Source organism: Camellia sinensis, chromosome 7 (genome assembly GCF_055761805.1).
Source record: "Camellia sinensis isolate YWXY chromosome 7, ASM5576180v1, whole genome shotgun sequence".
NCBI lineage: Eukaryota > Viridiplantae > Streptophyta > Magnoliopsida > Ericales > Theaceae > Camellia > Camellia sinensis.
The window spans coordinates 93524356-93537163 of NC_138967.1; the positions used below are offsets into that span (position 1 = coordinate 93524356).

General features: G+C 42.4%; 1 protein-coding gene across 1 annotated transcript; it reads right to left on the reverse strand.

Annotated features, from left to right (window-relative positions):
- Positions 1-2074: 2074 nt before the first annotated feature.
- Positions 2075-3931, reverse strand: LOC145795956 (receptor-like protein 6). The gene has a single exon (XM_082880908.1). It carries the CDS (start codon positions 3929-3931, stop codon positions 2075-2077), a length of 1857 nt encoding a protein of 618 aa, XP_082737034.1.
- Between the last annotated feature and the right edge of the window lie 8877 nt (positions 3932-12808).

The window sequence follows — 12808 nt, forward strand, 5'->3', positions numbered from 1 at the left end:
AAAAAGTTTCAATGCGACAAGCATCTATTGCTTGTACTAAACTAAACGTCCAGTTTGAATATTCGGATTGGTTGTGGAATTTGGACATCCAAACTGGAGGAGCTCCGCCCATAGCCAGAAACTGAAGGGAACAACAAGACACATTAAGATCAGTTGACTTACCAATAACTGCCATCCTCTTTTTTAATGTTTATAACAATCATTCAGTTAAAAGTTTATTGTATTGGGCAGAGTTGGCAGAGAAAATACAACAATATAGTACACCAAACTATCACAATTCAAAAAAGTAAACCCCACTATTCATTGTATTTCCATGATTCTTTTCTCGCTTATGAATAACATTTCCAATCAATACTCTCAAAATTGCCATTTTCCTACTGTAATTAATCACAAAATTCCCACGTTTCAATAGAAACAAGTGCTAGACAATATCTTCAGTGTGATCCCTTAGTCGCCATTGAATTGGGAATGTTTCTACCTCCCAACAAGCAAACTTGGCAAAATTTTAAAAAGGAGTAACACATCATGATTTTCAATGCAAATTCTCTATCAAATAGCCAACAATTTTGTCATTCAAAAATGATTAAGAATGAAACAAGGGGAATGGTTTGAGTTGTAACTTTTAAGATTGCATTTTAAAGTTAAAAAACTCAGCAAGGCCAAGTTTGACTGAAATCCAATTTAAAAGCAGCATATACAAAAAGTACAGATCTTTAAAGGTTGCTACATGATGTGAGAAAAGAAACAAGAAAGAGTCATGATATGCAACTCTTATTTAACTCGTGCTTTAAGAAAACTAAACAGCTTAACAAATCTTTAGAACTCAATACAGCAACAAGGGTAAAATCTTTGGAAGTGATCCTGCATAGCTGCTATCCGGATGCACATGGAGTCAAATGTAACAACTACATGAGACACCCCTTCAAGTGGACACCATTGCTTTATTGTGCTACTTAATGGAACAGATCTAGTTTTGAAATAAACACATTAGCAACTCAATAATCGTATATACATAGAAACCATAAAAGATAATTCAACAAAGTAATGCTTTAAAAACAAATTCTACTTACCTAAATCACGCCATTTGTTTTTGCTGATTTCTTCCTTTACAGCATCAGTGGGCACTCTTCTTGGACCTTTTCACCTTTTTATATTGTTTTCCTTCAACAATTTTCATCAACCATTCTGGACTTCGAGTTAGAAACATAAGATATCCCATAACCATTCCAAATACAAAGCCACATCCATACCCCATCACTACAACTTGCCAGCTAAATCCACTTGACTTGTTTGAATTCTTGTCTTGTTGGATTGTTGGTGGCAGTGGCAGTGCCTGTAGTTCCTTGCATTTCTTTGACAAGGGGATTCCACATAAAGCCAAGTTCCCACTATATGAATCATTTTCAAATGTTTAAAACTGCCTCCCTTGAGGAATTGGTCCTGCTAGTTAGTTCTCCGAAAGGTTTAGTACCTCAAGAAACATCAAATTTGTCAATTGCTGGGGAATCTCCCCAACAAGCTTGTTTGAGGAAAGGTCCAACGATTCAAGGTTTTTCAAATTTCCAAGTGAAGTTGGGATATGACCTGTAAGATTGTTATGAGATATGTTAAGACCCCGAAGTGAATTAAGCCTCCCAATGGATTTCGGAATCTCTCCTTGGAATTTATTTCTTGAAAAATCAATGATTGATAAGACTGTTAAGATTCTTGATAATTCAATCTCATATCCTTTAATCATCACCACCACAGAATTTTGATAATAGTTGTCACCCATGTATTTCAATTTCATTTCATGTTCATCAACATTGATCATAGCTCGAAATTGTTTGATATAATTTGTTGGCAAAAGGCCAGTGAACTCATTGTAAGATACGTCGATAATTCTTAACTTAGGGAAAGGATGTTTGCCCTTGGTCTTGAAGGTACCTATGTGACCATGAAACCTATTAAATCTCAAGACAAGAACTTGCAAGTTTCGAAAAGTTCCCAACCAGTGGGGGAATGTATCATTTATCTTGTTTTTTCCAAGATCTAGAACTTCCAAGTCTTTACAATTGAGCAGAGATCGCGAAACTTATCCTTCAATTTGGTTTTCATTCAAGTTAAGATTCCTCAGCACGTTTCCTTTTGTAAATGTCGTAGTAAAGGTACCACGAAATCTATTGCTCCCTAAATTCAGCACCGATAGACTATTGCTGAAGTTTTCCAAACATTGTGGAATCAACCCACTCAAACTGTTATTAGACAAATCAAGAACTCCAAGCCACCTCAGATTGCAAATCAATGTAGGGATTTCTCCGGTCACTTTATTGTTTGAGATAGAGAAAACATATGTGAAGTTAGGTGGAATAGGGAGTGATCCTTGGAGTAAGTTGGAGTGCAGGTCAATATATTCCAGATTCTTCCATGGAAGATGCTCTAAACTTGAAAGACAATTATGTGAAAGATTTAAAGTTTGCAATGAATCTTTCCCAACATTGAATAACCATTTTGGAACTTCACCATGAATTTGGTTGTTTGAAAGGTCTAGATAGCTCAATCTGGCTTGTTCTCTCAAGAAGTTTGGGAATTCGCTCAAGTTGCAAGAAGCTAATCTTATAGTTTCAAAGTTGGTCAAGGTAGAGTTGACACTGTTGTTGATGCTCAATGAGAGACCATTATATGAGAGATCAAGAACGATCAGATTTTTAAGCTTTAGAAGCTTATCTAGATCCACTACACCACTTAAGTTATTTGATGAAACCCACAAGTATGTTAGGTTCTGGAGTTCATAAACTAATCCTGGAATTGGTCCCTGTAGCTTATTGTTACTCAATCCTATCTCAACCAGTGAAGGCAGAGCAAACAACGAAGATGGTATTGTCCCATTGAGTGAGTTATAACTCAAATCGAGAGAAGTTAGTTGGCTCATGTTGCCAAGGGAATCCGGTATTTGACCGTTCAAATTGTTTTCGAAAAGAGCCAAGTTAGTAAGTTGGCTCATGTTGCCAAGGGAATCCGGTATTTGACCGCTCAAATTGTTTACGAAAAGATACAAATTAGTAAGTTGGCTCATGTTGCCAAGGGAATCCGGCATTTGACCGTTCAAATTGTTTACGAAAAGATCCAAGCCTCTAAGCTTTGCAAGGTTTGAAATTGATGAGGGGATTTGACCGCTGAAACTATTAGACGAGAAGTCTAAATCGGTGATTTTTGTAAGGTTCCAAACAGAAGCTGGAATGGACCCCGAAAGGTTGTAGTAGGAGAGGGACAAAATATTCAAGGCTTTAAGATTGCTGATTGATTCAGGCAATTGGCCAGAAAAACTTATGTCACCAAGATCAAGAAACTGAAGGGAACTAGTTGCATTGAAGTATGGGAGTTTACCTGTGAGTTCCCAATTTCCCCCCATATAGAGCTCTCGTTGGTTTGGAAAGTGAAAAATGTTTTCTGAGAATTTCCCGCGCAGTTGACAATTACGAAGACTAAGAGATGTCAAAGAAGATAGATTTAGCAAAGTATGAGGTAAAGGTGAAGAGATATTCAACGAATCAAGGTGTAGTTCTCTTAATTGGGTTAGGTTTCGAAGGAGCATATTGAAAGTGTGTTGTTCAAGTCTCCCCAGTTCATTATAAGAGAGATCAAGGGAAATCAATTTGGACAGATGGGAGATTTTCGAAGGAATTCGGCTTGTAAAATTAGTGTAAGAGAGGTTGAGATGGGTCAAACTTGGAAAGGAGCCAAAATCAGGTGAAATTGTAGAGAAATTGAAGTCATTGAAGGCAAGATTGAGGGTTTGGAGGTAACGAAAGTGGAAGAGGGTGGTGTTGGGTTGGATGGTGCCCTGAAGGTGGCTGCAACTGAGGTCAAGTCCAATCACATGACCATTTGACCAGTCGCACGTGACCCCCTCCCATGAGCAGCAATCACTACTCTCATTCCAAAACACCATTTTAGGATGAGAATCAGATTCACAACCTAAAGAGGCATTAGCAGTTATGGTAAATGTTGTTTTAAATTGGAGAAGTGAAAATCTCTGGTCCTCAAGGCAGGTATGGCGTGCAGAAGTAGAAAAAGAAGAAGAAGACAAGAGAAATAACAGAAGAAATTGATGAAGAACAAACATAAGCCAACTCATTTTGTTTTCTTATAGGTAGAAGGATTCGGAGAGATATGAAAAGGGGAGTATAGGAAGGATAGTAGTTTGATGATGGAGAAGGAAGAAATGTATTACTCATTCTTATACACACTGCTGAGTCTTTCTATGGTGGTGTTTGGTGGTCAAGCACGGCAACTACGTAATTTCTTTATCCATCAGCTATCATGACTTTTAATATAGCGATTCCGGTTTTACCTTTCTGTATTTATTGTTTTCCGGACTTAGGTTCCGTGATGTTTGTGGTTGTATACCTTGTTGTCATCCTTTAATTCCGCTTGATTGAGTTTTAGGATGTATTGGGCAGAGTTGTTACAGGTTGGTTAGGCTTTGGTTTCAATTCTTTGTTGCCCAGTTTTTAGGAGGTCCGCTCGAGCGGAGATTGCACACTCCCAGTATTTTGGTGCTCTGCAGAACTTCTGCAAGCATGTTTTTCACGCTCGAGCGGGTTTCTTTACGCTCGAGCGGGTGGTACTTTTTGGGTGTAAGTTCTGGGAGGGGGAAATCTACACTCGAGCGGACTGGTTTTCGCGCTCGAGCGGATGTACTTTATTCTTGTGTCTTGGTGCTCGAGCGGGTTTACTTGCGCTCGAGCGAATCTAGTTTTTTGTTCTTGACGCTCGAGCGTTGTGTTTTCCGCTCGAGCGGGAATGTCGTATAACAGAGGGCAGCTGGGCATTTTTGAATCATTTTCTACACTTCCTCTCTCTCTCTTACTTTTCCAAACCGCCATTTGAGAGCTTCTCTCTCTAGAAACTCCTTTCTCTCTAGGGTTTGATCTAGTTAGAGTGCTTCCCTCCCCTTTGGCCTTTGTAAAAGTTGGGTTGATCGTCGAGGGCTAAATTTTGATCCGAGAAACTTGTGATTTGGAGCAACTTCGTTTTCGTCATCTTCTTCTTTGGGTGTCATCTTTTGAGGTAGGGATTCCTACTCACTCTTATGGTCTTTGACATAGATTTTTGGTTGTTTTGATAAAGTGTTGAAGTCGGGTAATTTTGGGACTTAGGGTTTCAAAATGTTAAAAGAGGATTTTGTTATTTTGATTCTAAATGTGTATTGTGGATTTCAAAATAATGATATTGTTGTTGGTTGTTGATATATGGATCATTGGGTCAATATTGGGAAATGGGGTAGAAAACCCTAATTGGTTGTATAAATTAATTGTTATGATTAATTTGGGAAAATTGTAGTTATATGGAATTGAGTTGGAAATAATGAAATTGGCTCATTATATAGTAGAATAGTGGAGTTGGATTTATTAATCGCTCACTTTCGAAAACATTGATATTTTATCTGTTGGAGCTTTTATTATCTGTTTAGAAATAATTGCTTGGGCTACCGGTAAAGGGTAGTTTTGATTGTTGTAGACAATGCATAATGATTAGGCAAACTAAAACTAATCAATTGGATATGTCATAGAGTATGACGGTTGATAGAATACATTAACGTTATGTATTGATTGATTGTGTATATGACCTTTGTGTATATACGTTGTGTGTGTGGGGGAGGAGATAGGGGATGTACTCCACGGTTTAGGGGAAGATAGGGGATGGACCTCTAAACCGGATGTTACTTGGGAGGAGATAGGGGATGGACTCCACTGATACAGCTCATATGCTTGTCAGTTAATGTGTTGATACAGCTTATATGCTTATCTATGGAAGTGTTGATACAGCTCATATGCTTATCTTTGGAAGTGTTGATATAGCTAATATACATATCTATTGAAATGTGGATACAGCTTGTATGCTTATCTGTTGAGATGTCGATACAACTAGTATGTTTATCTATTGTAAAATGGGAAACGTTTAATATGAGTCACTGTCTCATATAAGTGGTTGGCCAGGTTCTGAGCCGTTGATGTAAATTGTGAAATTGATAAGAAATGGAAACTGAAATAAAACATGAACATAGTGGTCATGAAATGGAAATGGGTTATGAATTGATTTATGGAAATTGAACATTTATCAATTGCTAATGTCTTAGTTATTGCTCATACTGTGTTTAGCATATTTCTACTGGGCATTGGCTCACCCTATATGGGACATTATTTTCAAGTACAGGTAGAATGCCACCTCCAAGGGCATAGCTTGGATGATGATGAGAGTTGAAGACTCTTTTTGTTTATTTTGTTTGTATTACATGTATATCAAGCCAAGGGCTTATTTTGTATAGAGTTAGTACTCTTCTTTTGTATAACCAGGTGTTGACTTGGAAAGCTGTAAGCCCATAGGGCATTTGCTTTTGTTATTAACAGGTAATACTGTTGTAAGAATTACTCTGATGAATAGAAATGGTTGGTTTCTTTTATATCAATGCATGTCTCTAGTGATGGGTTTTATGTATTATTTTGAGGGCGTTACAACTTGGTATCAGAGCGTACCGGGTTCGAATACTTTGGGTACGTGGGAAGTGATTAGGATCACAATGGGTTTGTCTCGCTTGATAGAGGCTTAGATGTAGTGTTATGTGCTTATATGATAACATGTTTATGTGACTATGTGGGTATGGAATGTAGTTTCTAAGATGTTGATTGGATCCTTGGGTTTTTGGGAGTCTTGTTAGAAAAGCACTTGATCAATGCTGTTTCTAACCGGAACTCTATTAACGCCTCGGGACTATCATTATCCGGGAATGAAATTCGTAATTGCTTATGTGATTATGTGCTTATGTGGAGTGAATTACAGTTGTCCACGCATTAGGACGTGAGTGTTATAGCTTCGACACATTTGTGAATGTGCTAATAGTCTTGGTTACCTTTATTAGAATGTCAGGACGAGGACGTGGTAGGCATGGCAGGCGTGGTAGGTAGGAGATGCCTTTACCGGATGATATTCCGGCACAGCAGGAGGGAGTTGGTCAGGCCAATGTGGCCGAGCCAACGGGTCAGCAGGCTATGAGTGCCTTGACCCGAGAGATGGTGGGAGCTTTGGGTATTCTCATGAGCAGGGAATTAGGATCAGGCCCACATAGCTGAGGCAGGGCCTTCCTTCTTGAAGAGGGAATTCTTCTGGTCCAAACTGGACAAGTTTGTTGGGGATCTGAAGGAGCCATTTAAGGCTGACGAGTGGTTGGAACAGATGGAGAAGACGTTCGAGATGTTTGGCATCGAGGACGGGGCTCCAAAGGTGACCTTGGAATCCTTCCAACTGAAGGGAGATGCGGGTCAATGGTGAAAGTACGAGAAGGGCAGCGTTGGGGGTGCATGGGAGGCTTTTGTGAATACCTTCCAGGAGAAGTTTTTATCTTCAGCTGCTAGGGAGAAGCTGAGGGAGCCGTTTTGCCAGCTTAAACAGCAGGGCTTGTCAGTGGCCGAATTTGAGGCTACTTTTACTAGTCTGTCCAGGTTTGCACCTGAACTTGTGGCATCCGAGGAACGCCGTTGTTTTGAGTTTGAGTGGAAGTTGAGGCGTGGACTCAAGCTGAGAGTTGGAGGGTCCTTTATCCGAGAGTACAGACGTTTGGTTGATGCTGCAGCTCATATGGAGATTATGATGCAGAAGGAGGATGAAAGGCAGAGAGGCTCCAAGAGGAGCCAAGATGGTCAGGGTAATGGCAGGAGACAGAAGGGTTCTAACCCTCAGCAGTCTCAGGGTGGTTTGGCTAGATCGACCTTTCCAGTGCCGAGTGCGGGCTCTAGGAGAGGTAGTCAGGGAGGCTTGACTTGTTTCGCGTGTGGCCAGCTGGGTCACAACTCTTCGGTTTGCCCGCAGAAGGGAGGGGGTCAGCGAGCTGCTTCTTCTTCAGCTAGACCTCAGGGCCAGAGTCAGGGCAGGGGCCAGCCTTTGTCTTGCTATCAGTGTGGTCAGCCTGGGCACCTGAAGAGGTATTGCCCACAGTTGAGTGCCACTTCAGGAGCGTCTGGTTCTAGGCAGACGCAGAGTTATCAGCCAGCTCAGTCTGTGCAGGCCTCGAGGGCCAATCCGGGAGCTTCGTCATCCCAGTCAGTGCAGCAGTCTTTTGCTCCTAGAAGTGAGCAGGTGGATCAGGGGCCTACAGGGCGCGTGTATGCTGTTACCGCGCAGGACCTAGCACCGGCTCCATCAGTAGTGAGAGGTACCTTTCTGTTTTGTAACTCGGTTGCTAATGTATTGATTGATACGGGTGCATCTCATTCTTTTGTATCTGCTGCATTCGCATCTCTGTTGGAGTTGGAGTTGGCACAGTTAGCATCACCTATTTGTGTTGTATCACCTGTTGGGGGTGAATTGATTTTGAAACACAGATATAGAGGTTGTGATATAGAGGTCGCCGACCATAGGCTTTCTTTTCTTTTTGTTGTCATGCCCATGAAGGGTTTTGATGTTATTTTGGGTATGGACTAGCTATCGTCATACCGGGCTGTTATTGATTGTTACCGCCAGAGGGTCACAGTTTGTACCTTGAGCGGGGAGTGTTTCCATTTCTTGGGGGATCAGGTTGGTAGTGTGTTGCCACCGATGTATGATCCGCGAGGGCGGAATAAGCTTAGTGGTCTACTTGCTAGCTTTATGAGTGGTGCTTGTGATGAGACCCAGATTGTATTGCCAAGGGTGGTTTGTGTGTATTCGGATGTTTTTCCCGAGGATCTCGTTAGTTTGCCACCTCACCGAGAGATAGAGTTCTCTATTGATTTTGTGCCCGGCACAGCGCAGATTTCTATGGCACCTTATCGTTTTGCCCCAGCCGAGTTGAGTGAGTTGAAGATTCAGCTCCAGGAATTGCTAGATAAGGGATTTGTTCGCCCTAGTGTTTCGCCGTGGGGAGCACCGGCCCTCTTTGTTAAAAAGAAAGATGGTGCCTTGAGATTGTGTATCGACTACCGAAAGTTGAATCGGGCTACGGTTAAGAATAAGTACCCTATGCCCCGTATAGATGATTTGTTTGACCAGTTGAAGGGTTCCCGTTGTTTCTCTAAGATAGACTTGAGATCGGGTTACCACCAGTTGAGGGTCAGGGAGAAGGATATTCCTAAGACGGCATTCCGTACGCGGTATGGCCATTATGAGTTTCTGGTGATGCCATTTGGGCTTACCAATGCACCGGTAGTCTTTATGGACTTGATGAACCGGATCTTCCGAGAATTCTTTGATCGATTTGTGGTCGTTTTCGTGGACGACATTCTTATCTATTCGCCTGCTGAGGAGGAGCACGAGGAATACTTGAGAGTGGTGCTTGAATTACTTAGAGCCCATAGGCTGTATGCCAAGTTTGGGAAGTGTGAGTTCTGGCTAGGAGAGGTCAAATTCTTAGGCCATGTGGTATCCGGGGAAGGGGTGTTTGTTGATACATCCAAGGTAGAGGCAGTGCAAGATTGGGCACAGCCTAAGAGTGTGTTTGAGATCCGTAGTTTCCTGGGATTAGCTGGGTATTACCGTCGGTTTGTGAAAGATTTCTCCAGGCTAGCTTCGCCGTTGACTAGATTGACGCGGAAAGGGGTCAAGTTTGTGTGGAGTAAGACTTGCAAAACGTCGTTCCAAGAGTTGAAAGTTAGATTGACTACCGCTCCAGTTTTGATTATTCCGGAGAGAGGGTTGGGCTATGCGGTTTATTGTGATACCTCATGAGAGGGTTTGGGTTGTGTGTTGATGCAAGAGGGGAAAGTGGTAGCTTATGGCTCACGTCAGTTGAAAATACACGAAAAGAATTACCCTACACACGACCTAGAGTTAGCAGCAGTGATCTTCGCCTTAAAGATTTGGAGGCACTACCTTTATGGTGAGAGGTTCGAGGTGTTCTCGGACCACAAGAGTTTGAAGTACCTTTATGTAGCCTATATAGCCATCCGGGAATGGGAGATGTTGGGTGCACTTGGCGAGTTTGATTTTGCTTCTGGGGGAATCTGTTGAGGCTGCGGCCTTGTTTTCTGTTATTGCGCAGCCTACACTTGTGACTCGAGTGTTAGAGGCACAAATAGGTGACCTTGAGGTAGAATCCCTCCGAGAGAAGATTTCCAGTGGGAAGGTTGAGAAGGGTTTGATGGTGTATCCCAACCTGAGTGTGAGATACCGAGACCATTTGTTTGTGCCGGAGTCTTACCGAGAGGAAGTACTCCGAGAGTTCCATCATTCACGCCTTGTGGTGCATCTAGGAGGCACTAAGATGTATCGGGATTTGGGTCGCCAGTTTTGGTGGCGAGGTATGAAGAGAGATGTGGCTGTTTTCGTATCAAGGTGCCTTACTTGTCAACAAGTGAAGGCCGAGCATCAGAGGCCAGCGGGTTTGTTGCAACCCTTGCCTATTGCCGAGTGGAAGTAGGAGCATGTCACTATGGACTTCGTTGTAGGCCTTCCGAGGACTCAGCGGGGTAGTGATGCTATTTGGGTGGTTGTAGACCGGTTGACTAAGTCGGCGCACTTCATTCCTATGCGGGTGAGAGATTCGGTAGATCATCTCGCCGACTTGTATATTCGGGACATAGTGAGATTGCACGGGGTCCCAATGACGATCGTCTCAGATAGAGATCCTTGTTTTACTGCTAGGTTGTGGCAGAGTTTGCAGAGTGCCTTGGACACTAAGTTGACCTTTAGTACGACTTATCATCCTCAGACTGACGGGCAGTCTGAGCGTACTATTCAGATCCTTGAGGATATGCTTCGAGGTTGTGTCCTTGACTTTAGTGGGACGTGGGAGAGGCACTTGCCCTTGGTAGAGTTTGCCTACAACAACAGTTCTTAGTCTAGCATCGGTATGGCACCGTTTGAGGCCTTGTATGGCCGGCCGTGTAGGTCTCCAGTGTGTTGGGCCGAGGTGGGTGATGCACCTTTGTTGGGTCCGGAGTTGGTTAGGGAGATGACGGAGAAAGTTGAGCTTATCCGTAGGAGGCTTGTTACAGCCCAGAGTCGCCAAAAGAGTTATGCCGACCATAGGAGGAGGCCTTTGGCGTTTGAGATATGTGATCATGTCTTCTTGAAAATATCACCTAGGCGAGGTTTGATGAGGTTCGGGAAAAGTAGGAAGTTATCCCCTCGGTTTATCGGTCCCTTTGAGATCCTTGAGAGGATTGGGGAGGTTGCTTATCGTTTAGCTTTGCCACCGCAGTTGTCCGGGGTACATGACGTGTTTCATGTGAGTATGCTTCGGAAGTATGAGCCAGATCCGTCCCATGTGTTAGATTGGACCGACTTAGAGGTAGATGAGGATGCCTCGTATGAAGAGAGACCGGTTCGGGTCTTGGATAGGCGGGATCAAGTCCTGCGTGGCAAGACCATTCCTTTGGTGAAGGTTTTGTGGAAATATATGGAGTGGAGGAGGCCACTTGGGAACGTGAGTTGGAAGTCCGCGAGAAATATCCGGACTTGTTTGCTGATGTGTAACCATGCGTTGGTAATTTTGTAATATCGTTGAACTTTGAGAACATTATATGTGTCTTAAGTTGTAAAACATTGTGAATGTTTTGGTTAATGGAAATTTGTTATAACATTGCATGTGTTCAATGTATTGTAGAAATGGCGATATATCATGAATGTTGAATATGGTATAAAATTGTGAAACATGTGTGTAGAAATTATTGAATTTCGGAAAAAGCATGTTGTTAATACATATTGAGATATGTGGTGAATTGCCTCTTGAATAGAGATGGAATGACCGGTAATGGGTCGAGTTGTTGAATTTCGCCTGTAATACTATTGGGAATTGAGAAAATCTTGTTTTTGAAAAACCTGTATTTAATTTCGGGGACAAAATTCTTTAAGGGGGAAAGGTTATAGCGATTCCGATTTTACCTTTCTGTATTTATTGTTTTCCGGACTTGGGTTCCATGATGTTGGTGGTTGTATACCTTGTTGTCATCCTTTAATTCCGCTTGATTGAGTTTTAGGATGTATTGGGTAAAGTTGTTACAGGTTGGTTAGGCTTTGGTTTCAATTCTTTGTTGCCCAGTTTTTAGGAGGTCCGCTAGAGCGGGTCTTCTTGCGCTCGAGCGGAGATTGCACACTCCCAGTATTTTGGTGCTCTGCAGAACTTCTGTAAGCATGTTTTTCACGCTCGAGCGGGTTTCTTTACGCTCGAGCGGTCGCGCTCGAGCGGGTACTCTGGCGCTCGAGCGGGTGGTACTTTTTGGGTGTAAGTTCTGGGAGGGGGAAATCTACGCTCAAGCGGACTGGTTTTTGCACTCGAGCGGATGTACTTTATTCTTGTGTCTTGGCGCTCGAGCGGGTTTACTTGCACTCGAGCGAATCTAGTTTTTTGTTCTTGACACTCGAGCGTTGTGTTTTCCGCTTGAGCGGGAATGTCGTATAACAGAGGGCAGCTGGGCATTTTTGAATCATTTTCTACACTTCCTCTCTCTCTCTTACTTTTCCAAACCGCCATTTGAGAGCTTCTCTCTCTAGAAACTCCCTTCTCTCTAGGGTTTGATCTAGTTAGAGTGCTTCCCTCCCCTTTGGCCTTTGTAAAAGTTGGGTTGATCGTTGAGGGCTACATTTTGATCCGAGAAACTTGTGATTTGGAGCAACTTCATTTTCGTCATCTTCTTCTTTGGGTGTCATCTTTTGAGGTAGGGATTCCTACTCACTCTTATGGTCTTTGACATAGATTTTTGGTTGTTTTGATAAAGTGTTGAAGTCGGGTAATTTTGGGACTTAGGGTTTCAAAATGTTAAAAGGGGATTTTGTTATTTTGATTCTAAAATGTGTATTGTGGATTTCAAAATAATGATATTGTTGTTGGTTGTTGATATATGGACCATTGGGT